This window comes from Typopeltis vanoorti, chromosome 14, assembly GCF_054136105.1.
Source record: "Typopeltis vanoorti isolate ZY-2024b chromosome 14, IOZ_Tvanoo_1.0, whole genome shotgun sequence".
Lineage (NCBI taxonomy): Eukaryota > Metazoa > Arthropoda > Arachnida > Uropygi > Thelyphonidae > Typopeltis > Typopeltis vanoorti.
In genome coordinates this window covers 122,903,054-122,929,852 of record NC_143562.1, presented here as the reverse complement: position 1 = coordinate 122,929,852, position 26,799 = coordinate 122,903,054, and the positions used below count along the sequence as shown (strand labels likewise).

General features: G+C 37.1%; 1 protein-coding gene across 2 annotated transcripts in view; it reads left to right on the top strand.

Moving 5' to 3' along the window:
- LOC150099876 (M-phase inducer phosphatase-like) overlaps positions 1-26,799 on the top strand; it is a 399,908-nt gene that overhangs the window by 229,817 nt on the left and 143,292 nt on the right. For both annotated transcript variants that reach the window (XM_090404127.1, XM_090404129.1), the window contains exon 9: positions 8,769-8,831. In XM_090404127.1, coding sequence (XP_090260253.1) covers positions 8,769-8,831 — 63 coding nt within the window. The remainder of the gene's footprint in view (positions 1-8,768; positions 8,832-26,799) is intronic.

Here is a 26,799-nt window from a genome sequence, read left to right as displayed (position 1 = left end):
CTAACCAAACTAGTTAGGCTTTTGACATGTTTGTATAATTTGAGTCTCAGCTCAGGAAAGAATCTATAATAATCTCATTGCAGAATGGTGGTGCAAAGACTGATGTGTCCGTTGACCTATAAGTATCTCTGGAGTAATTATGAAGAATTCCAAGCAGTTTGGCAAGAACTTGCATACAGAAATGGGTTAATGGATAAGCTATACTTTGAAATGAACAACATACCAAACAATGGTTATATTTGAGCAATTTGTTCTTATTTTATAATAATGTAATGGTTAAGGAAATGGATATACTATGATATTATTGGACTTTGCTAAAGAATTTGGAAAGCTTGAAAGGCTGTTGTGTATACTGGATGATGTGGGATTGGAATAAAAGTGCACAGGGGACTGACGCAGACAGGTATCAGAAAATGTAATTGGGGGAGGGGGTAATCTACAAGATTTTAGGTGGCCAGTGGTGTATCCCCAGGGATCAGTTCTTGGAAAATTGTTGTTGGCCGAGTCATTAGCATATTCGCTCTCCAGCCAAAAGCTGCAGGTTCGAATCCTCCATAGGCATGAATGTTTGTGGTTGTCTGTGAAAATACTAGTGGAGGTGGTCAGCGGTAGATGGCGTTGGTGTAAATGATGAAGGTAGTTGCGATTCGCGGTTGTTGGTGGATTGAGTGGTGGAGACGGAGAGTTGTGGAATAGGTGCCCTCCTTTGATGAGTCTTTGGACTCCCTGGAAGCGTCAGGTAATAATAATTATGATTATTTTACGGGTATCTCCATGGAGGCAAAAGACACATTACAAGAGGCTTACATTAAGCATTATTTATACAATACCTATCATACCTCTAATTAAACGAATTCACTCTCGGTGCACTCATAGCTACCTCTGAAAATCAGTTCCTCTCATTTACTTAAATTTCAACACCCCTTTCAGTACACGCACTATGAGATATGGCATTCGACTGCATGCACATTAATAGAAGAGTATTATGATTATTTTACTGATATCACCATGGAGGCAAAAGCCACATTGCTGGAGGCTTACACTAAGCATTGTTTACACATGTGAGTCTATGCCATTACACTTAACTGTAGCAATGGTGTTGACGTTGGTAGACATGTATCATTGAGCATTATTTTCCTTCTTATGGAGTTGATGAAGCAAATGGTCCAAGGCTATGACATGTTTGTGAGCAATTTGTTTGTTTGTTGTTTCCATAAGTGTTACAGTCTTTGAAATGCAGCCAACTGAAAACAACAGTAAAACTTGGGATACCAAAGCAGTCACTACAGAGAATCCTTAAGGAGCTGGGTAGTACCTTTTCATACATCATTCAGGTGGACCAGTGTTTAACAGCAACTGAGTATGCTACATGGCAGGAATACTGTGCACATGTGCTGGCCAATGTCTATGAAGATTTGTTCTTCCTCCATAATATCTGGTCCTTGGACAAAGTGAATTTCAATCTAAGTGGTCATGTAAACAGTCGAACCTACAGGTGTCTTGGTTTCTCAAAACCTGAATTTGTCCAAGAGAAACCTTTTCATATTAAGAAGGTCACCACATAGTGTGCGGCTTCTGGCCATGGCATAATTGGGCCCTACTTTATTGAAGAGGGTGGTGAAAACATGACCTTGAATAGCAAATGCTACATTGAGAATATGTTGGTTCTGTTCACCCAGGATTTGCATTAGATGTGGCTTGCAAAAAAAATATTCCATTTTTGTGCACAGATATTCCAATAGGATGGAGCAACCTGTCGTACATCACATTGCTCTAGAGCTACGTGATCAGAATACTTCCCTGGGAAGCTCGTTTCAGTGTTCACAAAATTCCTTTACCCTTCCTGTTCTCATGATCTTGCATCACTTGATGCCTTTCAGTTTCTTGACATCAGTAATTTATAGTATAGCCAAGAGAAAAAATCTTTCAACATCTGTCTCTAATCCAGAGTATTTTAGAAACAAGGTGTGACACCTTTTGACTACTTGTATATGGTAATATGACTTCTGCATTATTTCAACCTTGATATCACTTTTGGATCTGGCTCCCACTGATGAAACCTCAATAAAGGTCAAAACCAGTCTAGGTAGTTTGTTTCTAAGGATATGTGCTTTGCATTATGGAATACTAAGACAGTTGATGTGAAATCATTAGCCTCTATGTACAAGTAGTCTATATTGTGAAGTTACTTCACATGCAAACTTGAATCAAGGATGAAACCAAGAATATAATTTGGCATCTGTAATTTACTTGATGCCTTTGTTTGAGATATATTGAAGGAATGGGTATTCCACCATGACACACCTTCAAATCTTGATGAATGAAGAGATAAAATTACACGGTATGTCCAGCATTTGGGGAGACTACGAATTTACCCTTGTGCTATGAAACCTGTCTTGAAAGACAAGGTGCCTATTTGAGCATGTAACTATCATCATTAATGCTTAATCCATCAAGATTCTACCAATAGTTGTGCATGTTCATAGCATCATGTGTAAACATATATATCTTTGTTAATAAACCTGTTTAGTTCATAGCATATATCGTTGTAGTTATTCAGTAGGTTTTTTTTGCTCCATACTGTATTCAAAAATTTATGTTGTTTCAGTTTTATAGAATCTCTTTACTATCTTATAAGTTTCTATTATGTGCCCTCTCTTCCACCTGGCAACTAAACTCTGCAGTTCTCACATCTTCAATTTATTTTCATAGAAAGCATTACACTGACTGTTACTAGCTTGGTTACTCATTTCTGAATCCTCTCTGCCACTTCCATATCTCCTAAAAATCCCATTGGCCGAGTCTGTGCACAACAGTCAAGATGCAGCTAAATCATAGCCATATAATAATAATAATCCTTACTTGTTAATGTGTTCTTCAATATCCCAGTAATCCTTTCATCTGTAGGCCTCATCAGTTTCCTGCAGTCCAGTATCATCAGCGTCATACAAATTATGTGATCTTTTCATTTTAAAGTTTATTACCTTACATTTTGCAATATTAAATTGATGACCACTGTTGTCCTTTGCCCACACTGCCAACTTATTTAAATCACCACAGGATATCTATATCACTTTTATCAGCTATTGCCTTTCCCTGTTTTGCATTGTCAGCAAACAACTGGGGGGCCCTCACCTCACTTCAAATTAATAATATAGTAGTCTCCCTTTATCTGTGGGGCACATGTTCCAAGACTCCCAGTGGATAGTACTGAACCCTAAATATACTGTTTTTTTCTGTACATACATACCTATGATAAATTTAATTTTTGAATTAGGCTCAGTAAGATATTAACAACAATAACTAATAATAAAATAGAATGATTATGACAACATACTGTAATAAAAGTTATCTGAATGTGAATGGAATCTTAGCAACCTCAGCATACATTTTCTTTATTATTTATTTATTCATTATTTTATAAAGTCAACAACTTTCACCTTTTTACTTAAAAGGAAGCACTTGATAGCTTCTCTTTGGCATATGCGAATTGCCAGTATCACTACTCTTACCCTTTGGGGCCATTATTAAGGAAAATGAAGGTTACTTGAAAACAAGCACTGCGATGCTGTGACAGTCGTTCTGATAACTGACTGCTACTCAGAACGACCTGCATTTTAAAACTTATGAATCGTTTATTTCTGGACTTTTCCATTTAATGTTTTCGGACAGCTACTGAGATATTATAACTAATAATTAAGGAATTGACAGCGTACACTAGAAATATAAATTAAATAAACTTTAATATATACTTTCTGATATTTCGGCAAACGTCACGTTGCCATCTTCTTGGGAACTTATTACAAAGACACGTGCACACAAGTACTAAATAACAGCAAATGAGAACAGAAGCTAAGAAGTTAACGTTTTCCTAAAGTCCTGATGGTGCCCCCTGGCGGGCTATATTGGTAGTTCTTGGCCTTTGGGCTGAAGTTCTTCTGATAAATGTTTCCCAAATTTGGGGCAGTCTCATGCATCCAAATTTGTTGAGGTTTGGCATGTTCCTAAGGGCTGAGGCCGATTCCATGAATAGTCTTTCATATTTGAACTTGCTGCGGTGTATTACTGTGGCTTTCTTCCATCTTATTCTGTGGAGAGTATCCAGGGCGTGGTCTGCAAGCCCACAGTGGCTGTACTTATGAAATCGGATGTAATCCTTGTGTTCTGAAATTCTGATATTTGTTGTCCTGCCTGTTTGGCCAAAGTAGGACTGTTTACAGCTGCAAGGGACCTGGTATACACCAGGTAGGTCTAGGGGAAGTGTTTGTTCTTTAGTGGAGCGGATAAGGGATGCCAATTTTCTATGTGGTCTGTAACAGGTGGTCAAGTCATGTTTTTTTAAGATTTTGTTGATTTTTTCCGAGGTGCCTCGGATGTAGGGAATGGTGATGGATCTAGAATAATCTTTTTTGTGAAGGGGGAGAGTGGTGGGTTGTGGATAACTGGGTTAAGTATTTTTTGGATTCTTTTGGGGGGGGGGTAGCCATTGGCTGAGAAAGTGTCACGGATGTGATTTAATTCAGTAGTTAGGACTTGATCATTAGAACAGATTATTTTTGCCCTGTTGAATAGTGTCTTGATAACTCCATATTGTTGTGAGGGGGGGGGGTGATGGGATTGTTGGTGAATGTATCTACCTGTATGGGTGGGTTTTCTATAAACTGAGAAAACCAAGGTTCCGTCAGGTTGGAGGGTGACTAGTGTGTCTAGGAAGGGGAGGTTATTGTTTGCCTCTCTTTTGGTGAACTTGATTCTCGGATGTTGGTTGTTTAAGTGTGTTAGGAAGGAGAGGAGCGAATCTGGGCCATGTGGCCAAATAGCGAACACATCATCAACGTAGCAAAGCCATATGGTAGGTTTTTGTGGGGCTGAGTTTAAGGCTTTCTCTTCAAAAGTCTCCATAAAGAAGTTAGCCAAGGGTGGGGAAAGTGGTGAACCCATGGCTGTCCCCTCTATTTGTTTGTAGAATTTTTCCTGCCAAACGAAATAGCCTCAGTTCATTGTAAACTGAAATAGGGCTGAGATATTGGGAGGAAATTTAGCTTGGATTAGCTCTAAGGTTTCTTTGAGGGGGACATTCATGAATAAGGAGGAGACATCAAAACTGACCATTATGTCATTATGTTGGAGTGTGATGGTTTTCTATACTGGCTTTGAAGTGGGCTGAGTTTTTTATGTGTGATGGTGTGTTGCCAGTATAGTGTGAGAGCGCTTTGGCTAAATGCTTGGCTAGTTTGTAAGTGGGGGAATCAATGCCATCCACTATGGGACGTAATGGCACATTATCTTTATGAATTTTTGGGAGCCCATATATGTGGGGGGGGGGTCTAGAGTTATAGGGTTTCAGTCTGTTGGTAATCTCCACATGGCAAGAAGTGACCTTCTTAAGGAGCCTATGGAGTTTTCTAATTTGAGAGTTGGTGGGATTATATTCAATAGGGAGGTAAGTGGATCGATCTAATAGTAAGGCCTTGAGCTTACCTGTGTAGTCATTAAGATTGAGTACCACAGTGGCGTTCCCCTTATCCGCTTTGGTGATCACTATTTCTTTGTTTCTCTTCAATTCTTGTAGTGACTTGTATTCACTAATGGATAAGTTGGATTTCGGAGGCTTTGCTTTTGTGAGAACACGGGCTACATCCAATCTGACTACATCAGCATCTTCTCTACTCTTCATAGTTTGTACCAACACAATGCACTAATCTAATATCCAACTCCATCTGCTCTAGTTTGACTATCAACCTATCGTGGTAATCTATCAAAAGCGAAATCTAAGTATACTAAGTAACGACTATGTATCACTCTCCTCTGTTCAAGGAAGTCATCACCTTATTGGAATAAGTAAGTAGATTATTAAAACATGACCTTCCTTTACTTCCTTTAGCAAATCTATGCTGTCCATCAAAGATAATACCATTGTTGTCAACCCTATTTCAACATTATTTCAAAGTCGAATAACTGTAGAAACTGTGTAAGTTTTGTAAGTTGGCCTGAGAGCTTATGAGAATACAATCCTTGGCATCTCCGAGTTGCCTTAGCTTGCACTACTTAAGTTAGTTTAGCGGCCTCTCTGCAATTCAACTCAGGGATGCCGAGGATTGTATTCTCCCAAGTTCTCAGGTCAACTTATGAAACTTTCATAGTTTCTACAAACATTTGGCTTTGAAATAATGTTGGATCTAACATCCACTTTGCCGATGTAATTATAAGTTGTTTATTTCAGGAATTTTCCATTTAATATTTACAGACCGGGGTTCACTGTGGATAACTAAAACCTCGCTAGTAAACCTATGGATAAGGGGGGAGACTACAGTATACAAATTAAAGGTGCCCTAGTATAGAGCCCTATGGAACTCTAACATATACTACTCTCTGATGCCTGTTCACCATCAGAGAGTAGTACAGGGTGATTCAAATAGATGGACTCAATTTCATTCAGCTATATTTCCTGAACTATATGTCGTATGCGAATGATCTACATTACATTTGAAAGAGGAGGTTCTAAAGTTTGAAATACTACTGCCAGAGCACTTGCCTAGTGCACAGCCATGCAGCAGCATCAATTTTGAGCAAAATGGCTGCTCATAATGGTTCGTTTGCACGAAGAGCATGAACCAGCTGTAGGGCTTATGGTTTGAACAGTAAACGGTGCTTCAACACACGTCAGACAGTTGCTTGTGGTATTGCAAGTTCTCTGGTCACTCTACAGATTGACTTGCTTGGGCTATGCTCAAGTCTGTTGAATTTGTCTCATGTTCCCCTCCGCTGTCTGCCCGAGTTTTTTCCCTTACACAGACAACCTGTTTGCTCAAATTGATAATTCCAACGACAAATGATCTTCCTTGTTGAAACAACGATGAAACGCACGCTGTACTGCAGTCACTGAACTCGGTTTTAATGAGATCATGAACACAAAAAATTTTGTGCTGCATAGTAGCCATTTTGCTCACAACTAATGCTGCTATGTGCTAGGCAAGTGGTTTAGCGGTAGTATTTTAAACTTTAGGACCTCCTCTTTCGGTTGTTATGTAGATCATTCACATATGATCTATAGTTCAGGAAATATAGCTGTACGAAATTGAGTCCATCTTTTTGAATCACTCTGTATATTCATGTTTGTTCCAACTTATCTAATAGTTGAAAGTTTTTTCACTTAATTATACCATAAATTAATGATGCCGAGAAATTGTATTCTTGATTTAATTCTTTATTGAAATATAAGCAAACAAAGTTTGTGTGTGAAGTATCTTCATGACTGGGCTACTTGTATATAGAGGCCAATGACTTCACATCAGTAGTCTCTATATACAAGTAGCCCAGTCATGTAATCCAAATGCAAAGCACACCTCCTTTTGGTGTGTATATTGCTATGCATTATGGAACGGGCCACTTCTCAAACTGGTTTTGACCTTTATTGTGGTCTCATCAGTGGGAGCCAGACCCAGATGGGATACCAAGATTGAAGTAATTCAGAAGTCATATGTTTTCCATATATAAGTAGTGAAAAGGTGTAGCATGTTATTATTAAATTACCTTGGCATCTTCCTGAGTCTGGCTCCCACTGATGAGACCTTAATAATGGTTGAAACTGGTTTGAGTAGTGACTTTCCCCTTAATGCTTAGCAGTATACACATCTGTAATGTAATGTAATAATGTAAAGCACACATCCTTTACATTATGGAATATTGAGGCAATTATTTTGAAGTCAACATCTTCTATATCCAAGTAGCCTAGTTGTGAATATACTTCGAATACAAACTTTGCTTGCACTGAGGTCAAGGATTAAACAAGCATATAATTTCTTGTCAAGTATAATTTTCTTACTAACCAAGTGAAAAGACTTTCTACAACTCTGATTTGCAAAAAGTTTTCACACTTGGAGAGAATGGGATGTTGTTTTCCATTGAATTCTATAATATTGTTTATTCATGGAACCAGAATGTTCATTATCATTTATTAAAGACAGAGTTAATTCTGAAGTTTACTTTAATGTTTTTTGTTGAAGAACTTTGTTCCTTTATTATGGATTACTCTATTAATATTGATAACTTACTTCCAACAGGATGGCAGCCTTTCCCATGCAGCCAGATATGTATAACTCATAATGCATTTGATTTATTGAAGGAAAAAGAGAATGCCTCAAGCTGTTTTCCTTGTTATTTCTAATGTGATTTTGAGCAGTCACCTCAGCCACTAGATTTAAACTTGATTGTTTCAAGAAAGCAATACAGCAAACTCAGCAGAAACTTTGCAAGCTACAAAATTTCATTAACTGACGTTATTCCACATGTGTAAAGACACATCTTGAAGGCTACATTTCCTATGTGTGTATATTCATTTGAAATGCAAAAATAGTAAGCCTTATCCTTCATAACATGCAAATTAGCCTGCACACTCTCATACTTAATTTAAAACAAGATACACTTGCTTCACAACATTAATGTTTGCCATAATCTGAACAACTGACTCACATTAGGGTTTGTACTGATAGTTAAAAAAGCACTTTATATGATGCACTTTGTATAATTTCTGAATACATATAACAGCATCCACCAAAGTCTGGCCTTCCATCATTAATGAACTCTTATGGTGATGGAATAATATTATTTTTTCTTGATATTCATATTTATTTTACTATATGAAAATGGCAAACTTATACACAAAACTTCCCATTTTTATTTACATTTTTATATATTTTATTATTTGTTATTTTAATTTACATTTTAATTGAAATAATTGTTTTATATATATATTCTTTTTTTAATAGCCATGTGCTTTACCATTAATAGTTGACAAGCACAACGACCTTAAAGCTGTTTCTTCAGAAACGGTATGTATCAATTTAACTTACAACTTTAGAAAGAAACAATTATGGAAATGATCCAAGAGGATAATAATATAAAAGATAGCAATGACACTATGTGACAACCTATAAATATATTAGTGTTTTGTGCTTCAAGGTTGCTGGTTTGAATCTAGTGAGATATCAGCATCCTTGGAACACAAAACACTAAGAAAAACAAGTACTGAGAAAGATATACAAAACATAATGGAAGTTATTCAAATTGTATGTGAAAAAAAAAAGCCCTTCAATAGCTAGGCTGGAAATAGTCTTAAAATTAGTTTCTTAAATACAGCAATGTGTGTGGAGATTAGGAAAATACTTTGTTGTTTCTAGATTCCAAAAATGGTCTTTCAGATTTTTAATGGTTTCTAAGAGGACAGTGTTAATCCTTAGTTGAACAGATGATGGTTGCTAGTTGGATGTGTAGTTTAAAATTGATATGAAGATTATATTTATATCAATCCTTGACTTTCATCCCCTTCCTTAGAGATATCCTGAACATAAGAATAATTTTGCAGTACACTTATGCATATAGTGGAATAATATTATAAATATATAATATTACAGAATACAGAATAATATTATTCTGTATAAGAGGAGTTGTAGCTACTGAAAAAAAATTTTTAGTATCTACAACTAAAATATATGCTACAGATAATAACAGCATTGGAAACTATTGTGTCATAGTTTCCAATGTAGTACTGGACCAGATAAACTGGACTGTGTGTTAATGTTTAAAAAATGTAGATTATTAGACTGGTGTGATTGTTCGTTTTGCTAACCAATGTGTGTTGTGTGAGAGAGAGAGAGAGAGGACAGTTTTCTAACTAGAAAATATAGGAAGCTTATGAAGAAATGAAGTAATAAAATGTCTTGAAAGGACAAACTTTTTGTTCATTGAATTGAATTGAATTGACTTGAATTGAAATTGAAACGACTTGAATTGAAATTGAAACATTGAATACTTAGAAACAAAAATCCTATATAATGTTTTTTTTTGCCATGAGATGAAATAACAGTTGCATTTTCAGTACATGCAGCCAACTATGGAATCTGCACGTGACAGTATTTAGAGTTTTTTGCTTTTAAGTATTCAATATCTAAATGTCAAGGGGGTAATTGTGCAACTTAAAAAAACGAACAAGTCTCTCTTGTTGATAAAGTTGTGTTGATGTTAATCATGCTTGCCTTTTGAGAATGACATTTTCTAAACTAGTTTTTAATGCAATCAAGTATATATGTTACATTTTTATTGTCATCGTTTGTACCATTGTAATATTCTATTTATTCATTTATCTTAATTTCAACTGCATCTTTGTTATCCTTACACATGCTGCAATCCCAGCACCTTACACCTCACTTAACCTCTATCTATTTACTCTAATAAAACTATAATCTGCCTAAAGTAAACTTCTCTATTAATACCTTTTAATCTTATTCCATGATCCCACTGTTAGTGAACAGACTTTAGGTTATTAGCCTATCCACGATATACAGGTCATCAATTCTCACACTAAACAATCAGAAAAATTTATTTGATTAATGACTATGCAATTCTGATTGCTATTTAAAGTCTGAGAATTAAGGTATGGAACACATGGCAATTCTCAATCTGATGTGCACACAGGTTTGCTAGTTTTTTAGAGATAGTGCATTGGCAATAGATCAGGCAAGGTAGGTAAACAAAACATTTTATTCTTACTAGAATGAAACTACAATTCACAAAGAAAATGGGAGAAATTATCTCTCTCTCAGCCTTTTCATATACACAGTAGGTATAACATATCATGTTGGAGGCTTAATGGAATGTATACAGCACTCAGAAAGGGTTAACATAGGTTTAATACTTCCTATATTTCCTAGAACACCAGGACATCTTCGGGGATTACTAAAACAAACTAATGTAACATGAACACAAATATTAAACAATACTAAGCCCAACCACATGTGTGACACTAAAGTCCTATCTAGGTAGAATGCCCTCTAAAGGCGGTTGTAGGTGGCCTTGAATGTAAGGTAGGACCTCTGGTGATGAGTGTTTCCCAAATCTTCGGAAGTTTAAGGCAACTGTATTTATTGAGATTTGGTTGATTTCTGAGAGCTGCTGCTGCTTCTCAGAATAGTTTTTCTTTTCTGAATTTGCTGTGGTGGAGTATGGTGGTTTTCTTCCAAGAGACCCAGTGGGTGGTTTTCAAGACATGGTTAGCCAAGCCTGACTAACCATAGTTGTGTTTACAGATGTAAGACTTGTGTTCCTCCAGGCGGATGGATGCTGATCTGCCTGTCTGTCCAAAGTATGCCAGCTTACAGGAACAGGGTACTTTGGAAACTCCAGGCAGAGAGAGAGGAGGGAGCTGATCTTTCGTAGAACGGATAAGGGTAGCAAGTTTGCGGTGGGGGCTTATATGCTGTGTGTAGGTTGTACTTTTTTAGAATCTTGGCTATTTTTTTGGATGTGCCACGGATGTAGGGTATGGTGATGGCATTTTTAAATTCTTGTTGACAAGAAGGACGGGGAATGGGGGGAGGAACTGATTATTTTTTTGATACTGTGATCACTGTAGCCATTGGAGAGGAAAGTGCTGTGTATGTGGTTAAGCTCAGTAGTGAGGGCGGTTCCAATGGAACAAAAATTGTGGGCTCTCTTGGTAAGAGTTTTAATAATGCCAAATTGTTGAGAGGGGTAGTGGTGGGAGAGTTTGTGAATGTATCTGCCTGTGTGTGTGGGTTTTCTGTATACAGTGAAGGCAAGTGTACCATTAGGCAGGCATGTAACTAAGGTGTCTAGGAAGGGTATACAATTGTTCTTTTCCTTTTCCGTAGTAAACTGGATTCTTGGATGCAGGCTGTTGAGATGACTGAGGAAGGAGTCTAACGTGTCTGGGCCATGAGGCCAAATAGAGAACACATCATCTACATATCTTAGCCAGATAGAAGGTTTGAGTGGGGCTGAGTCTATGGCTCGTTTTTCGAAATCTTCCATATAAAAATTGGCAAGAGGGGGAACCCATGGCAGTTCCCTCTATCTGCTTGTAGATTTTGTTCTTCCAAGAAAAATACCCAGAGTTAATGGCAAAGGAAAAGAGATCTAAGATGGCAGACGGAAAAACGTTTTCTAAGAGAGATAAGGTGTCAGTTAAGGGAATATTGGTAAACAAAGAGGATATATCAAAGCTTACCAATATGTCTGCGTTAATCAAGGTTTAATTTTCTATGAGAGCTTTAAAGTGGGTAGAGTTTTTTATATGGGATGTGGACCTTCCAGTGAGGGGGGGGGGGGGATCAGAGAGTTGGCCAGCTGTTTAAACAGTCTGTAGCATGGTGCGTTGGTAGCATCTACTATAGGTCTAAGTGGGGAATTGGGTTTGTGGATTTTTGGTAAACCGTATATTCGGGGAGGAACAGAAAGATTAAAGTTTTTTTGCGATGTCAGGGGGCCAGATAGATACTTTTTTAAGTAAGATTTTTAATTTCTTAACTTGTGTTTTTGTGGGGTCATGTTCTAGAGGGATGTAGGTAGTGCGATCTCGGAGGATAATATTCATTTTACGATTGTATTCACTGGTATTAAGAACGACTGTGGCATTACCCTTATCCACTCTGATGATGACGATATGTTTTTTTTTTTTTTGCGTAATTTCAAGAGAGCCGTGCGTTGGACATACGATAAATTACTTTTTGGAGGCGAAGAATGAGTGAGGGTGTTGGCTTCGTCAAGTCTGATGCTGTTGGTTATCTCCGACGGTAAGCGACTGATCTCACATTCGATGTTAAACATTACATCAAGCACCGGCACTTCCTTCGGAGCGACGCCGAAATTACAGCTGAGGCATAGGGCGCTGACGGCATCTCTTGGACACCACCCACAGAGTCTCTTGGAAGAAAACCACCATGCTCCACCACACAAATTCAAGAAAGAAAGACTATTCTTAGAAGCAGCAGCAGCTCTCAGAAATCAAACAAATCTCGATAAATACAGTTGCATTAAGCTTCCGAAGATTTGGGAAACACTCATACCAGAGGTCCCACCTTACATTCCAGGGCACCTACAACCGCCCTTAGAGAGCGCTCCACCTAGATAGGACTTTAGTGTCACCCACGTGGTTGGGCTCAGTATTGTTTAATATTTGTGTTCATGTTACATTAGTTGTTTTTGTAATCCCTGAAGATGTCCTAGTGACTAGGATGAAATATAGGAAGTATTAAACCTATGTTAATCCTTTCTGAGTGATGTATACATTCCATTAAGCTTCCAACATGATATCCTCACACCACTTAAGCCTCTACACATGAATTCTAGGTATAACATGCAGTTAATTTTTACACACAGCACTTATTTAACCCTATCATAATGCTAATTTATCTGAATTAAACATGTAGTTATTCCCTATGTCACAACTTAGCTAAATTCTTATACAAGTTAACATTCATTTTCTCTTTCATGACCATAACTTATTAATCAACTGATTACTAACAATTTCCTTTAGGCACCTTCATTACACATACAAATTCCAATTGTAAGCTTCTAAAACATTAACAAAATTGTGCTTACTTACTGTAACCTTTACATACACAGTCCAGTCAATTTGAACAAAACTTCAGGTAGGTTATCTTGACCTTGCGTCTTCATCCTGGATAACGACTGTTGCTTGGACGATGTGGGCAGTTCTCTCTATTGAAGCTTCTGGGATAGTAAGGTTGACTTTTCTGTCGGGAACTGGAAAGGAACTGCCGAAGTCTCTGTTACGACCGCAGGTAGTAGCACTTCCAGCACATCCATGCTTTCAAACAGGAGTCCCGTTGAAAAACGGCCTTGCCTCCACACACTGGAACTCCTTCCTCCAAGAAAGGAAAAACTTAGAACCTAAAAATCGTGAACCTTGCTGGTTTGTCTCGGTCCTCTTTTATATCTTAATTAATCCTTTGTTACTACGATGTAGTTTCCAGGATTACCTGCCAGCATGATGACGTCACTTCGGCTCCCTCCATTCATGTGCGAATATTTTTATGATCGCAAGAACTTGCAAACTTTTGTTTTTGCTTAGTCATCATTCTAATCTGGATTAATCCCATCCTTTCTGTTTTACATGCAATTCAATGGGAATTACATTACATTTTTTAATTTTAATTAAATTATGCATTTTTACATTAAAATTATTACATTTATTTTATTTATAACATAAGTTCTATTTTGTATACGTTTGGAAACCTCTGTAAAATCGAACTTGAAAAATTAATTTATTGTAAGAGATTTTACATACATACATATATATATATATATATATATATATATATATATAGACACACACACACATTATCTACCAATAATTGTCCCGACACCCCTGTTATTTGAAGTTATGGAACATTCCAGGTTTGTTAATAACATAAAAACTGGTGAACAGATGTAGGTAGCAGTATTTTGTCATAGCAGTTCAATACGGTTGGTATGGCAACAGGATGTGAAGTCAGTGACTTCAAGATAGGTGTCATCGTGGGATATCACATTGGTGGCGTATCCATACATGCCATTTCCATCGAATATGGCATTTATCAAAAATCAACAGTTGGTGATATGATGGACAAATGGTGACATTCTAGCATCACTTGTGCAGGAAAACACCCAGGGCTGCTGCCAAAAATGACTGAGACAGGAGTGTGTTAAAATGGGTGGCACATAAAAACTGGACAGTCAGCACAGACCATCCGTGATGAGTTCCAGAGCTCCAGTAACACCATTTTGAGCACTAATAGTGTACAAAAAGAACTCCATTTACTAGGTGTTATTTCTGGAAAAATTCCCATCGTCGTCATCATCAAATTCCTACCATGTACCCTCAAGGGGTGTACAGGATATGATAGTACTACATGAAAAAAATTACATCATTACTAACTTCCTATCTACAATTTTTCTCCAAATAAGTCTGTTACTTGTCAAGACTCCAACATTATCAGATCTCATATTTCTATCATCTAAGGCACTTTGTACCGTATGAATCCACCTATATCTTGGTCTTCTTCTGGGTCGTTTTGCTGCCAACCTGGCAGAGAACACTTGTTTTGCTAATCTTTCTTTGCCCATTCTGTTTAAGTGACGATACCACCTGAGATTATCTCTGCTAATGCATTCCTGGATGGTGACAATGTCCAGTTCTTTCCTAATATCCTTGTTTTTAATATGATATTGCCATTGATGCCATCTGTTCACGCCTTTAATCTTTCTCAGGACTCTCATATCTGCAGTCTCTAGTCTTTGGTCAAGTGTTTTACTTCTGACCCAGTTCTCAGATCCATAAGTTAAAACTGGTTTGAACTCTGTCTTGTATACAGCTAATTTAGTGTTCCGACTAATTTCTCTCTTATTCCATATGAATTTATTCAGTTGATTTGCCACCATACCAGCTTTGCTGATTCTGTAGTCTATTTCTGTATTTAATTTACCATCTTCACTAAAAATCGTGCCTAAGTAGCTGAAATGTTTTACTTGTTCCACAGGTTCTCCATTCACAACACAGTTGACATTTTCAGTGATTCTGCCTATTTTCATTGTCTTTGTCTTTTTATTGCTGACCTTCATACCATATCTATTACAGCAGTTATTCAATTTAGTCAGAGAATCTTGCAGACTTGTAGCGGATTTATTTAGAAGTATAACATCATCCGCATAAAGCAAAGAGCTGACATCGACATCTCCAATTTTGATATTATGTTTAATACCACTTTCCTTCATAATGTGATCCATATAGATAATGAATAACAGAGGGGATAATGTATATCCTTGTCTCACACCAGATTTAACATTAAACCATCTTCCTGTACTTCCTTCAATTCTAACTGCTGACTTACAACTGAAATAAAGACTAAGTATTGTTTCATATGATGTCCCATTAACACCATATAACTGTAGCGTATTGAATAGCTTCTCTCTTGGCACCTTGTCATATGCCTTTTCCAAATCAACAAAACTTAAATACAGATCTTTGTTATATTCCCATGCTCTCTCGACTATTTGTCATTAAGTGAAGATCTGATCCTGACAGCCTCTATTTGGCCTGAATCCAGATTGTTCTTCACCAAGCTTTTCTTTCACAATTCTTCTCAACCGTTTCTCAAGTATGCATGCATAGATCTTGCCAGGAACACTCAGTAGGAAAATTCCTCTGTAATTCTCACTTTCAGTTTTATTTCCCCTTTTATATATGTGTACTATGAGAGCTCTACTCCAATCATCGGGAATTCGTCCCTCTGTCCAGGCTTTCTGAACTATGCAGTGCAGCCACTGTAAGACTTTTATACTACCATACTTCAGCATTTCTGGTCGAATATCATCTACTCCTGCTGCCTTTCCACATTTCAAGCCTTTGATATCTTTTTGTACTTCAAGTATGGAGATGTATTCCTGACTGTATGCCTGTTGAGTGTTTTTTTTACCACTTTGCTATCACCGCTTGCTTCATTTAGCAGTTTTTCAAAGTAATTACTCCATACTTCAAGGATATCTTTTTTCTCCCACTTTCATGTCACCTTTATCATCTCTAACTCCTTTTACAGCACTCTTTTCTCCATTCCTAAGCTTCTTAAACAACCTCCAGAATATTTTGCCACCTTCTTGATATTTATTTTCTTTATTCTTGCCAAAGTCCTCCCATGATTTTGTTTAGCTAGTTTTACACAGTGTTTAGCATTCTTGCATTTGTCTCTGTATTCTCTAAGAGCACAACCTGACTTATTTGCCAGGAACTTTTGATATGCTTTCTTCTTTTCCTTCACTGCCTCTTTAATTTCCTGTGTCCACCATGGAGTTCTGATTTTTTTTATCCTTGCAGACAACCTCACCACATGCCTCTCTGGCAGAATCAATGAATGTTTCCTTCAGAGCTTGCCACTAAGTCACCAAGGTTTCATCCCTGTTCTCAAACTCTTTCATTTTTTTCTTCAATAATCTTTGTGTATTTTAGTGTACGGTTCACATTCACTTTAAACTTTCTTACATGTTATTCTTTTCAATATGAAATTCAATTTTATCCTGCTCAAGACTGAATAGTGATCACTTCCAATTTCAAATCCTCTGTATACTCTGGTGTCCTGCACCAAGGAGAAAACATCACTATCAACAATAACATAGTCAATGAGACTTTTATTATTTCTTGCTTCTTCTCTCCATATGAATTTGTGTACATTTTTATGTTGGAACATGGTGTTAATAATAACCAGTCCATGTCCTGAGAAGAAATCCAACAGATATTTGCCATTATTATTAGCTTTGCTCTTTTCTCCAAATTTTCACAAAATATTTTTGGATGTCTGACAGCCATTTCCTACTCTGCTATTTAGATCCTCAACAAGGACCAACTTTTCATTTTTCATTGTGTCAGTTACTTTTTCTAAAGCCTCAAAAAAATTCCTCTACTTCAACCTTAGTAGAACCTTCTGTGGAACCATAGGTACAAATAAGTCTCATTATTCAGTTTCCCATTCTCATATTTGCCCACATCACTCTACTTGAGACTGACTGCCATTTAAGGAGATTAGCGTCATATTTTGTGTTGAATACTATGGCTACTCCTTCTTTTCCTTGATTGTCATTGCTTGAATATAACATTTTGTATTTATTGCTCAGAAAGATCTCACCAGTTTTTGTCTTTTTTGTTTCAGTCACCCCCTATTATGTCGATCTGGTACTTATCTAAATCCTCAGCTAGCTCCATTTCTTTGCCATTCAGGCTTCCAATGTTAGAAAAGGTGGGTGCTTAAGGGTCAAAGCTATATAACTGAGAGGAGACCTCCACATAGCCTTTAAAGGAATGCAGAGAACCGACCAGGGCTTCTGACCTAATGTCCAATCCTCACTTTTTCGTGGTGCATCCTGTTTGGTATCTACTTGGATACTGAACGATTAAGGATTGGCTGGCAATTTGGGATTTAGCCGACCAAATTTTATTCTTATTGGTTAAACCAAAATAAAAAAATGATGGCACAACATGGCAAAATTTCATGCCTGCTGGGGCTTTGCCCAGTTAAACAAGGCCCCCGTTGTTTTCCCCAGGGAACCAGGGCAAACAGCGAAAAGTCAGCTACTGTAACAAATATGAAACCACACCCCAACTCAACATCACGAGAGTTAAAGATCAGTACTATCAACATAAGAAGCCTGAATGAAAATTCCCATAACATAAAAATTAGGTCACAACTCTGACCAGTAGGAAATAAGACAAGCACACCAAAGACAGAAACACCAAACCGACGTGACATAGCTTCCTTTTCCCCCATTTCTTCCGAAGATGACACACTGTCAAAACGGCTCGCACCCTATTACTCTTAACCCGTGATCTTTTCCCATCAATCCTTCCTCTTCTCCAAAAATTTTTTCTATATCAGATCCTTCTCTCACCCCCCTCCCACAGTGCTCTCTACCCACTCTTAATAATAATAATATTATTATACATATAAAAAACCTGGGTTTTTCAAATAATTCTCCCACATTGCTTTACCCTCACTTTTTCCAAATCCCCTTCCTTTAACAGCTTAATAGCAGATGAATGCATATCACCAGGATAAGGAGACAGCCAACAACTTCCAAAAAGGTATTTCTGAATATTCCTCCTATATTATTCTTCATATATCGTTTTTATAATTGTTTTTATTTAACACATCAGTAATGCTATTTATCCACTCCTAAATGAAAGTAGGCTATATAGATGGGATGGCCATAATATGGCTCGTATCCACACATCATGCTGCCCTTTATGATCAACCAGGAAAAAAATAAGCAAAAAGAGAAGAGGAGACAAAAAAGAGGAGCAAAAAAAAAAAAAAAGAGAGCGAATGAAACAGGGTTAATAAAAGTTGCCTCAATAAAAAATTTTAATTTGAAACACATTAAATGAAGTTTACTCTGAACATTTAAAATAATTTTCAAGTCTAAACAATAATTTTAGTTACTTATTTACTAGTAGAGGCCTTCTTTATATCTAGTTTCTTAGTGAGCTCCTTAAAATTATGTATGTAATTAGTCAAAGCAGTTCTTACAAGCTTCTTACAACCTCGCCATGTAAGATCACTCACTCACTTACTCCCTTACCATCGCATCGGTCAAAAGTTCTGGCTCTTCTAAGTTTTACTGGAATTATTTTGACTCCAAAAGGACACATAGTTGGCTACCCATGCTATATAGCCATAAAAAAAATAATAATCCATTTACTAGGTTTCCACCTAGTAAATGGATTATCTGTGGCACACAAGCCAAACATGAAAACAGTGAACAAGGTGGCTTGTCTGGCCTGGTGCAAAGTGTGTGTGAACTGGACAATTGACCAGATTGAATCAGGGTGTGGAGGCAACCTGGTGAATGCTTGTTATTCACCAGGCTGCCTCCACAGGATTGTACCCACAATAAAGTTTGGTGGTGGAGAAGTAATGGTGTAGGGTGAATTCAGCTGGTTTGGAGTTGGACCACTAGTTGTTGTCTGTGGTTCCATGAAGGTAGCTCAGTTCCTTGATATTCTGGATAATCAGGTGCTGCCTACACTGTGGATTTTTTATGGAACTTACCCTGTGTTACTATCAAGACAACAATGCCCCCATGCCACAAAGCATGAGGTGTCATGGAATGGTATGAAGAGATAGGTATTAAATGACTGTGCATAGTCCTGACCTCATCCCTATCGAACACCTGTGGGATGAATTGGAGCAGAGATTGAAGTTCAGGGCAGCACATTCTCAATCCATCGCTGAACTCAGTGCTGCTTTGATGGAGGAATGGAGACAAATTCCACCTGATTGATATAATCACGTAATCACAAGAAAGATATTTATTTAACCAAATATTTCGGTCTGGAAATAGCAGACCATCGTCGGCGGTATTACAAGAACAGTTTAAAAAAAATATACAAGCTAGAATAATATTTATTCTAGCTTGTATATTTTTTTTTAAACTGTTCTTGTAATACCACCGACGATGGTCTGCTATTTCCAGACCGAAATATTTGGTTAAATAAATATCTTTCTTGTGATTACGTGATTATATCATTCAGTCTTATGTCGCAAGTATCCTTAAAACAACAATTCCACCTGATGTCTGATGCACGTAGGTGTAAAACCTCCCTCAAAGGGTGCAGGCAGTGACCAAAGCCAAAGGTGGACATACCTGATATTAGGGGTTCATCTGCTGGTATCAGTTGTAAATGGCTGAAGTGTCCGGTCAATTGTTGGTAGATAGTGTATAATGGAATGGGATATTGCATGTAGTAGGGAGCAGAGGATTTAGCTGATTGCTTGGTAAATATATGACTACTCAGTGCTATCAGTAATTGGCAAAAATTGGAGGGGTATTGTTATGAATTATGGAACCCTCATATATTCATAGTTGTCTACTTTGCAGTTTTGTCTGTTGCTGATAATTTCTTTGGGACTGAAGAAGTAACTTCTTCCTATAGAACATTGACTTATGTTTCTGCTTGGCAACCAGAAGATTAGGTTTTCAACATTTTGACAACCTGACCTAAAGAAACCTACAGAACATCAATCACCACCACCAACCTCAATTCCTATCTCCAAGCCATCCTAAAATGGGGTTTGGATAACTTCATCAATTTCAATGCTAATAAAATTCAGTTCTGCCCTATTTCTCATAAAAAAGAACCATTTTTTCCCCCAGTATCCTTTTTGATGACACCCAAATTTTCAGATAGTTTGAGATCTCTCTTCTTAGAATTACTTTCACATCAAACCTCTCTTGTCATAAACACATCCCAACCATTGCATCCTCAGCTTCAAAAAAACTAGAATTTCTCTTTTTCTCAAGACATATCTCCACCCAAACAGCTGTTAACATTATACAAATCACAAATATTCTCAGCTATTAAATACTGCTCCCACATATGGGGTGGGACCCCTAAAAGCTCTCTCAAAATGCTTGACTCAATACAGAAGAGAGCCATTGGACTTATTAATGACCCATCTCTTACCAACTCTCTCTCTCTCCCCTCACTTTCGCACAGACGTTTGGTTTCTGCAGTATGTATATTCTACAAATATTTCCATGGGAAATGCTCATCCGAAATAACATCAATTATTCCTCCACTCAATACTAAGCTCGTTGGAACACATGCAGCTCCTGCTCAACATCCCTTCACAGTACACCTAGAAACAGACAGGACAAGATGTTGTACTTGTAGAGAAGTTTGGCTAATTTATCTGTGACATTCTTGATATAAGGAAGGGTGACTGCGTTCTTGAAGTCTTGTTTATTTAAGTTCCTTGTAGATGCTGTATTGAGAATTTTCTTAATTAATTTAGTTTTGAAACCATTCAGTTGTAGGATCTGTGTTAAGTATTGTATTTCTTCTTTCCGCTTTTCTTCTACTGGGGATGCTGTATGCTTTATCCCTTAAGGTTTTTATGAGGCCTATTTTTTTGCTTGGGGTGGTGGTGTGAGGCAGCATGAAGGAATCTTCCTGTGTTTGTTGGCTTTCTATAAATGGAAAACGACAATCTGGTTTTTATTTCATTTATTTCTATAAGGATGTCTAGGAAAGGAAGTTTTTTATTTTCTTCTAGTTCCAGAGTAAATTTTATGTTAGGATGTAAGTTATTAATATAGTTTTTAAATGCAGTCAGTTCTAGTGCTGTTCCTGGCCAAATGATGAAGATGTTGTCCACATAGCAGAGCCAAATTTTTGGTTTGATGTGCCAGTTTTGTAGAGCATTATTTTAAAAATTTTACATGTAGAGGTTTGCTTGAGCTGGTGAGAGGGGTGAACGCATTGCTAGTCCTTCTTTTTGTTCCCAGAGTTTGTCTTGGTAAAGGAAAAACGTTTTTTTTATGCAATGTTCGTAAAACTGTACAATGTCTGGTGGGAAGAGATTTTCTAGGATGTTTACTGTTTCATTTCTTGGAATCTTTGTGAAAAGGCTGACCACATCTAAACTCACTAATATGTCTGAAAGATTGATGTGTGTATCTTTTACTTTCTCTATGAAGTCTCTGCTGTTCTTAATGAACGATTGTGTTTTTCCTATATGTGGTAAAATCAAGTTTGTAAGATGCTTTGCCAGATTTGAGGTAGGAGAGTCCCTTCCATCTACTATTGGTCTTAGTGGTACATCTTGTTTATGAATTTTGGCAACTCCATATATTCTAGGAACTAGTGGGTGTTTTGATTGTAAATTTCTTTTTAGTTCCTCAGACCAGTTTGGTATATTCTTGATAAGTTCATTGGTTTTGTTGTGAGTTCGCCAAGTGGGGTCTCTGTCTAATGCTGTGTAGGCGTTGGAATCTTCAAGAAGGCTTTTCATTTTTTCGTTATAATCTTCTGAGTTTAAAATCACTGTTGCATTCCCTTTGTCTTCTTTGATTATAACTATGTTTTTGTCTGATTTGAGTTTATTAAGGGCTGCAAATTCTGTTTTTTGTAGGATTTTTGGTGGTAATTTGCAATTTAATAGTAATGCTGTACTTTGTTTAGTTTTAAAAAGCAGTCTTTTTTAATAAAAATGTGGTCACAAAACCGAAATAATTCAATTGAACTTCTTAACCACAGAAACCTCTGCATGATTATAATATTTGTGTATTTTAGTCTACAGTTCACATCTGAGAGCCGCTCTACTTTTATTCGCTTTAAAACTTTCTTATGTGTTCTTCTTTTCAATATGAAATTCAATTTTATCCTGCTCAAGACTAAATGGTGATCACTTCCAATTTCAAATCCTCTGTATTCTCTGTTGTCCTGCACCTGGGAGAAAACATCACTATCAACAATAACATAGTCAATGAGACTTTTCTTATTCCTTGCCTCTTCTCTCCATGTGAATTTGTGCACATTTTTATGTTGGAACATTGTATTAGTAATAATCAGTCTATGTCCTGAGCAATCTTTATTGGGGTGAAAGTTCTGACTTACTAGATATATATCATCCTCTGTTTGTTTTTTGATGAACAAATCATCAACAAATGGCTGTTGTTAATAATGGAATTGGAAATAAATATGTAGGTTGAGAAAATTAAGAAAATTATTAATTTCAGGTGTACTGCATTTCTAAACAATGAGTATGTTAACCATGAATAATGTAGGATACATCATTTTAAATTACTGAAAAGTTCCAACCAAATCCCCCAGATACAATGCTATTTTGAAAGAAATTCACATGCTTGTACAGGGTGTTTTAAAATACCATTTACAAACTTCTAGGATATGTGTGTGTGGGGTGGGTGGGTGGGGGGGGGGGGGGCATAAGGTAGATCAAGTTTTGATTAGCAACTCGTATCCTCCAAACACAGCGTTGCAGTGGTACAAGTCAAAAACTCGAGGTCTGTGTTGACATGAGTATAGCCACTGTTATGGATCAGGCCATTAACAGCAGAGGACAGTTTGTGGTGACTATAGAAAAGAAGTTCACATAATTTTAGCACGAACTCAACAACAACAAATGGGTGATCAGCAAAAAATTGATTTGTTTTGGTAACGTCCCTTAGAATCAAGAGTTTGGATTGCTCGTCAGTGTTGGTAATGCAGCATTGGATTGATGCACATCACATTAATGCACAGTGGCAAATTACACGAATGCCGACTATGCCAGCATGATGTTGATGTAAGACAAAGCTCAATGCAATGGAAGGGCTATTCATTGGTTGTACACACAGCATTTCCCACATCATCCAATTCCATCACACATACTGTTTGCCAACATGAATCAGTGGTTGCAGGAAACAGGTTCCACCAATGACAGAAGGTATGACTGTAGAGCTTCAAGGACTTGCCATACCTCAGACTTTGATGAGGAGTTGGTTTTTCAGATTGAAGAGAACCCTTCTGCTGTGAGTACCCATGGTATTGCACATGCCATCAGTGTGTCCCTCACTCCTGGTGCTCCCTTTATGTTGATCAGCTCCACTCCCTTCTGGTATCAGAAGGTTTGTGCACTGGGCCCAACCAATTTTGCACCATGGGCTGGATTCTGTAGGTGATTCAATCAACATTGTGTAGAAAAGTCTCAATTTCCAGAAAAATTTCCTGGTGCTCTTCACTGATGAAGCTATATTTGCTAGGGAAGGCATGTGGAACTGCCATAACAGCAACATTTGGTCCAGGGACAACCCTCAAGTTACTCACCACCATGGATTTCAGAACAAACTTGCCATTAACATGTGAGTAGGCATCATTGGTGATGAGTTGATTTCACCCTATCTTCTTCCGCCCCGCCTGAACATCCCCATGTACTTGATGTTCCTGCAAGAGACACTGCCACAGTTGTTGGAAGGTGTACCACCAGACTTTTCACATGATGTCTGACACTACCTCCACCACACGTTTGGTGGGTGATGGATTGGCAGAAGTGGTCCAGTGGCATGGCCTGCACATTCACCAGACTTTTCTCCATTGGACTTTTTTTTGTCTGTGACCACATGAAGAGTCTCGTGTACAAAATCCCTCTGGAAGAAGATTTATCAAGGATATTGACTGCAGTAGACAATATCCAAACAATGTCAGGCATTTTTGAAAGAGTGTGCCAGAACTTGCTACGCAGGTGTAATGTATACTCTGAAGTTGGTGGTTGCAACTTCGAGCACCTTTTGTATATGTTTATGAAATTAAAATGTAATTTACATGTGTTTTATGTGTACGTTCTTTGTGATGTGCACACAAAATGTTTTCAACCTGTGCAATGGCACAGTTGGGGGACATGGGTTGCAAATCAAAACCTGATCTACCCTGATCCCCCTAAATGCCCTAAAAGTTTGTAATGGGTATTCTTAAACATCCTGTATGTATGTTATTCCATCCATGAAAGGTAGTAGACCTGTAGTACCTTAGTACTCTGGGTAAACTAAAGGTTTTTTTTACGTATTATTTTTAATGTTTTCTTATTTATTTTTCATAATCTGGAAACCCAAGATAATAAGCAGGGCGGTGGTCTGGGCAAAGAAATTCTTTCCCCACAAAGGACATTCACAAAACATGTCCACAGCAGGATTCAAACCACAGCCTGTTAGTTAGAGAGTGGGTATGCTATTCACTCAACAAATGAAGCCTGTGAATCTGGCATATTGTCTATCATGGAATACAAAAGTCTAACCATTGCCAAGCCATATTGCCATTTCCATTTGAAGAAATTGGAATAAAGTGAGAGCTTGTTTCTTCTTCCTTTCACGAGTCTAAGCCTGACTTGTTTTGGTCTCATCCCAATGTTTCAGCGATTAACCCTTTTCTTCAGCCTTTTGTTTTGTAGTTTGTCATCATTGTCTGGATATTTTCTCATATTTCATTTGTTCTAGATGATCTTTCCATTTGGTTCTCTTGTTTTCTGATGTTTCTATTATTGGCGTTTAATGTAGTTCTTTCACTATGTCTTCATTTCTCTTTTTTGTTGAGTTTGTGTAACCTACTATTCTTCTCACATATTTCATTTCTGCTGCAACAGTTATTCTCTTCTTATATCTTATTGTCTATGCTTCATATAATAATTTCAGTTTTGATAAAATATTATGCATTTTTGGTTGTTTTTTTTTTTTTTTTTGGTGACTATTGCTGACCTTAAAGTTTTGTTTATTATTCCATTTCCTTTGGAGAATTTGTTAATTTTGTTAGAAATGTCCAAATCTTCATTGTCACTTAATTTATAGCTCAAAGGTTAATTAAAATTATTGACTTGTTATTATTTTATTGTTTAGTTCAGAAGGGTATCTTTCCCTTTAATGCCAAGTTTTAGTTTTTTCTTGAGAGATTAACATTTTAAATTGTTTTATTGTTAAATTTGATTTATATACAGCTTTTTTGTTAGATTTCCTCAGTGGTTCCAAATATCGCTTGGCCATCTACAAAGAGTAGGGTATATAAGATAACATTATTTTCTATTTGCATTCCTTCTTTTAATTCTTCATTTCATTCTTCTTATGTAATGTTATTTTGGAGACTATTATCAGTTACATATTCTAAGTGTTTTAATAGTTCTGACTGTTTATTTCCTTTCTTGTTGGTTAACCTCCATCCGTTGATTACTTCATTTATCATCATCAAATTGTTGCCATGTGCCCTCAAGGGGTGTACAGGATATGACAGTATTACATGAAAAATTTACATAATTACTAACTTCCTATCTACAATTTTCCTTCAAATCAGCCTCTTACTTGTCAAGACTCGAACATTATCAGATCTTATATTTCTATCGTCTAAGGCACTTTGTACTGTATGAATCCACCTATATATTGGTCTTTCTATGAGTCGTTTTCCTGCCAACCTAGCACAGAATGCTTGTTTTGCTAATCTTTCCTTGCCCATTCTGTTTAAGTGATCATACCACCTGAGATTAGCTCTGCTAAAGCATTACTGGATGCTCACAATGTCAAGTTCTTTCCTAATATCCTTGTTTTTAATATGATATTGCCATTGATGCCATCTGTTCACGCCTCTAATCTTTCTCAAGACTCTCATATCTGCGGTCTGTAGTCTTTGGTTATCCTAATTCCTATTCCACATTTCAAGCCTTTGATATCTTTTTGTACTTCAAGAATGGAGATGTATTCCTGACTGTATGCCTGTTGAGTGTTTTTTTACCACTGTGCTATCACTGCTTGTTTCATTTAGCAATTTTTCAAAGTAATTACTCCATGCTTTATGGATATCTTTTCTTCCGTTTTCATGTCATCTTTATCATCTCTACGTCCTTTTACAGCACTATTTTCCTCCATTTCTAAGCTTCTTCAACAACCTCTAGAATATTTTGCCACCTTCTTTTTTATTTTCTATGTTCTTGCCAAAGTCCTCCCATGACTTTTGTTTAGCTAGTTTTACAGTGTTTAGCTTTCTTACATTTCTCTCTGTTTTCTCTAAGAGCACATGCAGACTTATTTGCCAGGAACTTTTGATATGCTTTCTTCTTTCACTGCCTCTTTAACTTCCTGTGTCCACCATGGAGTTCTGATTTTTCTATCCTTGCAGACAATCTCAACACATGAATT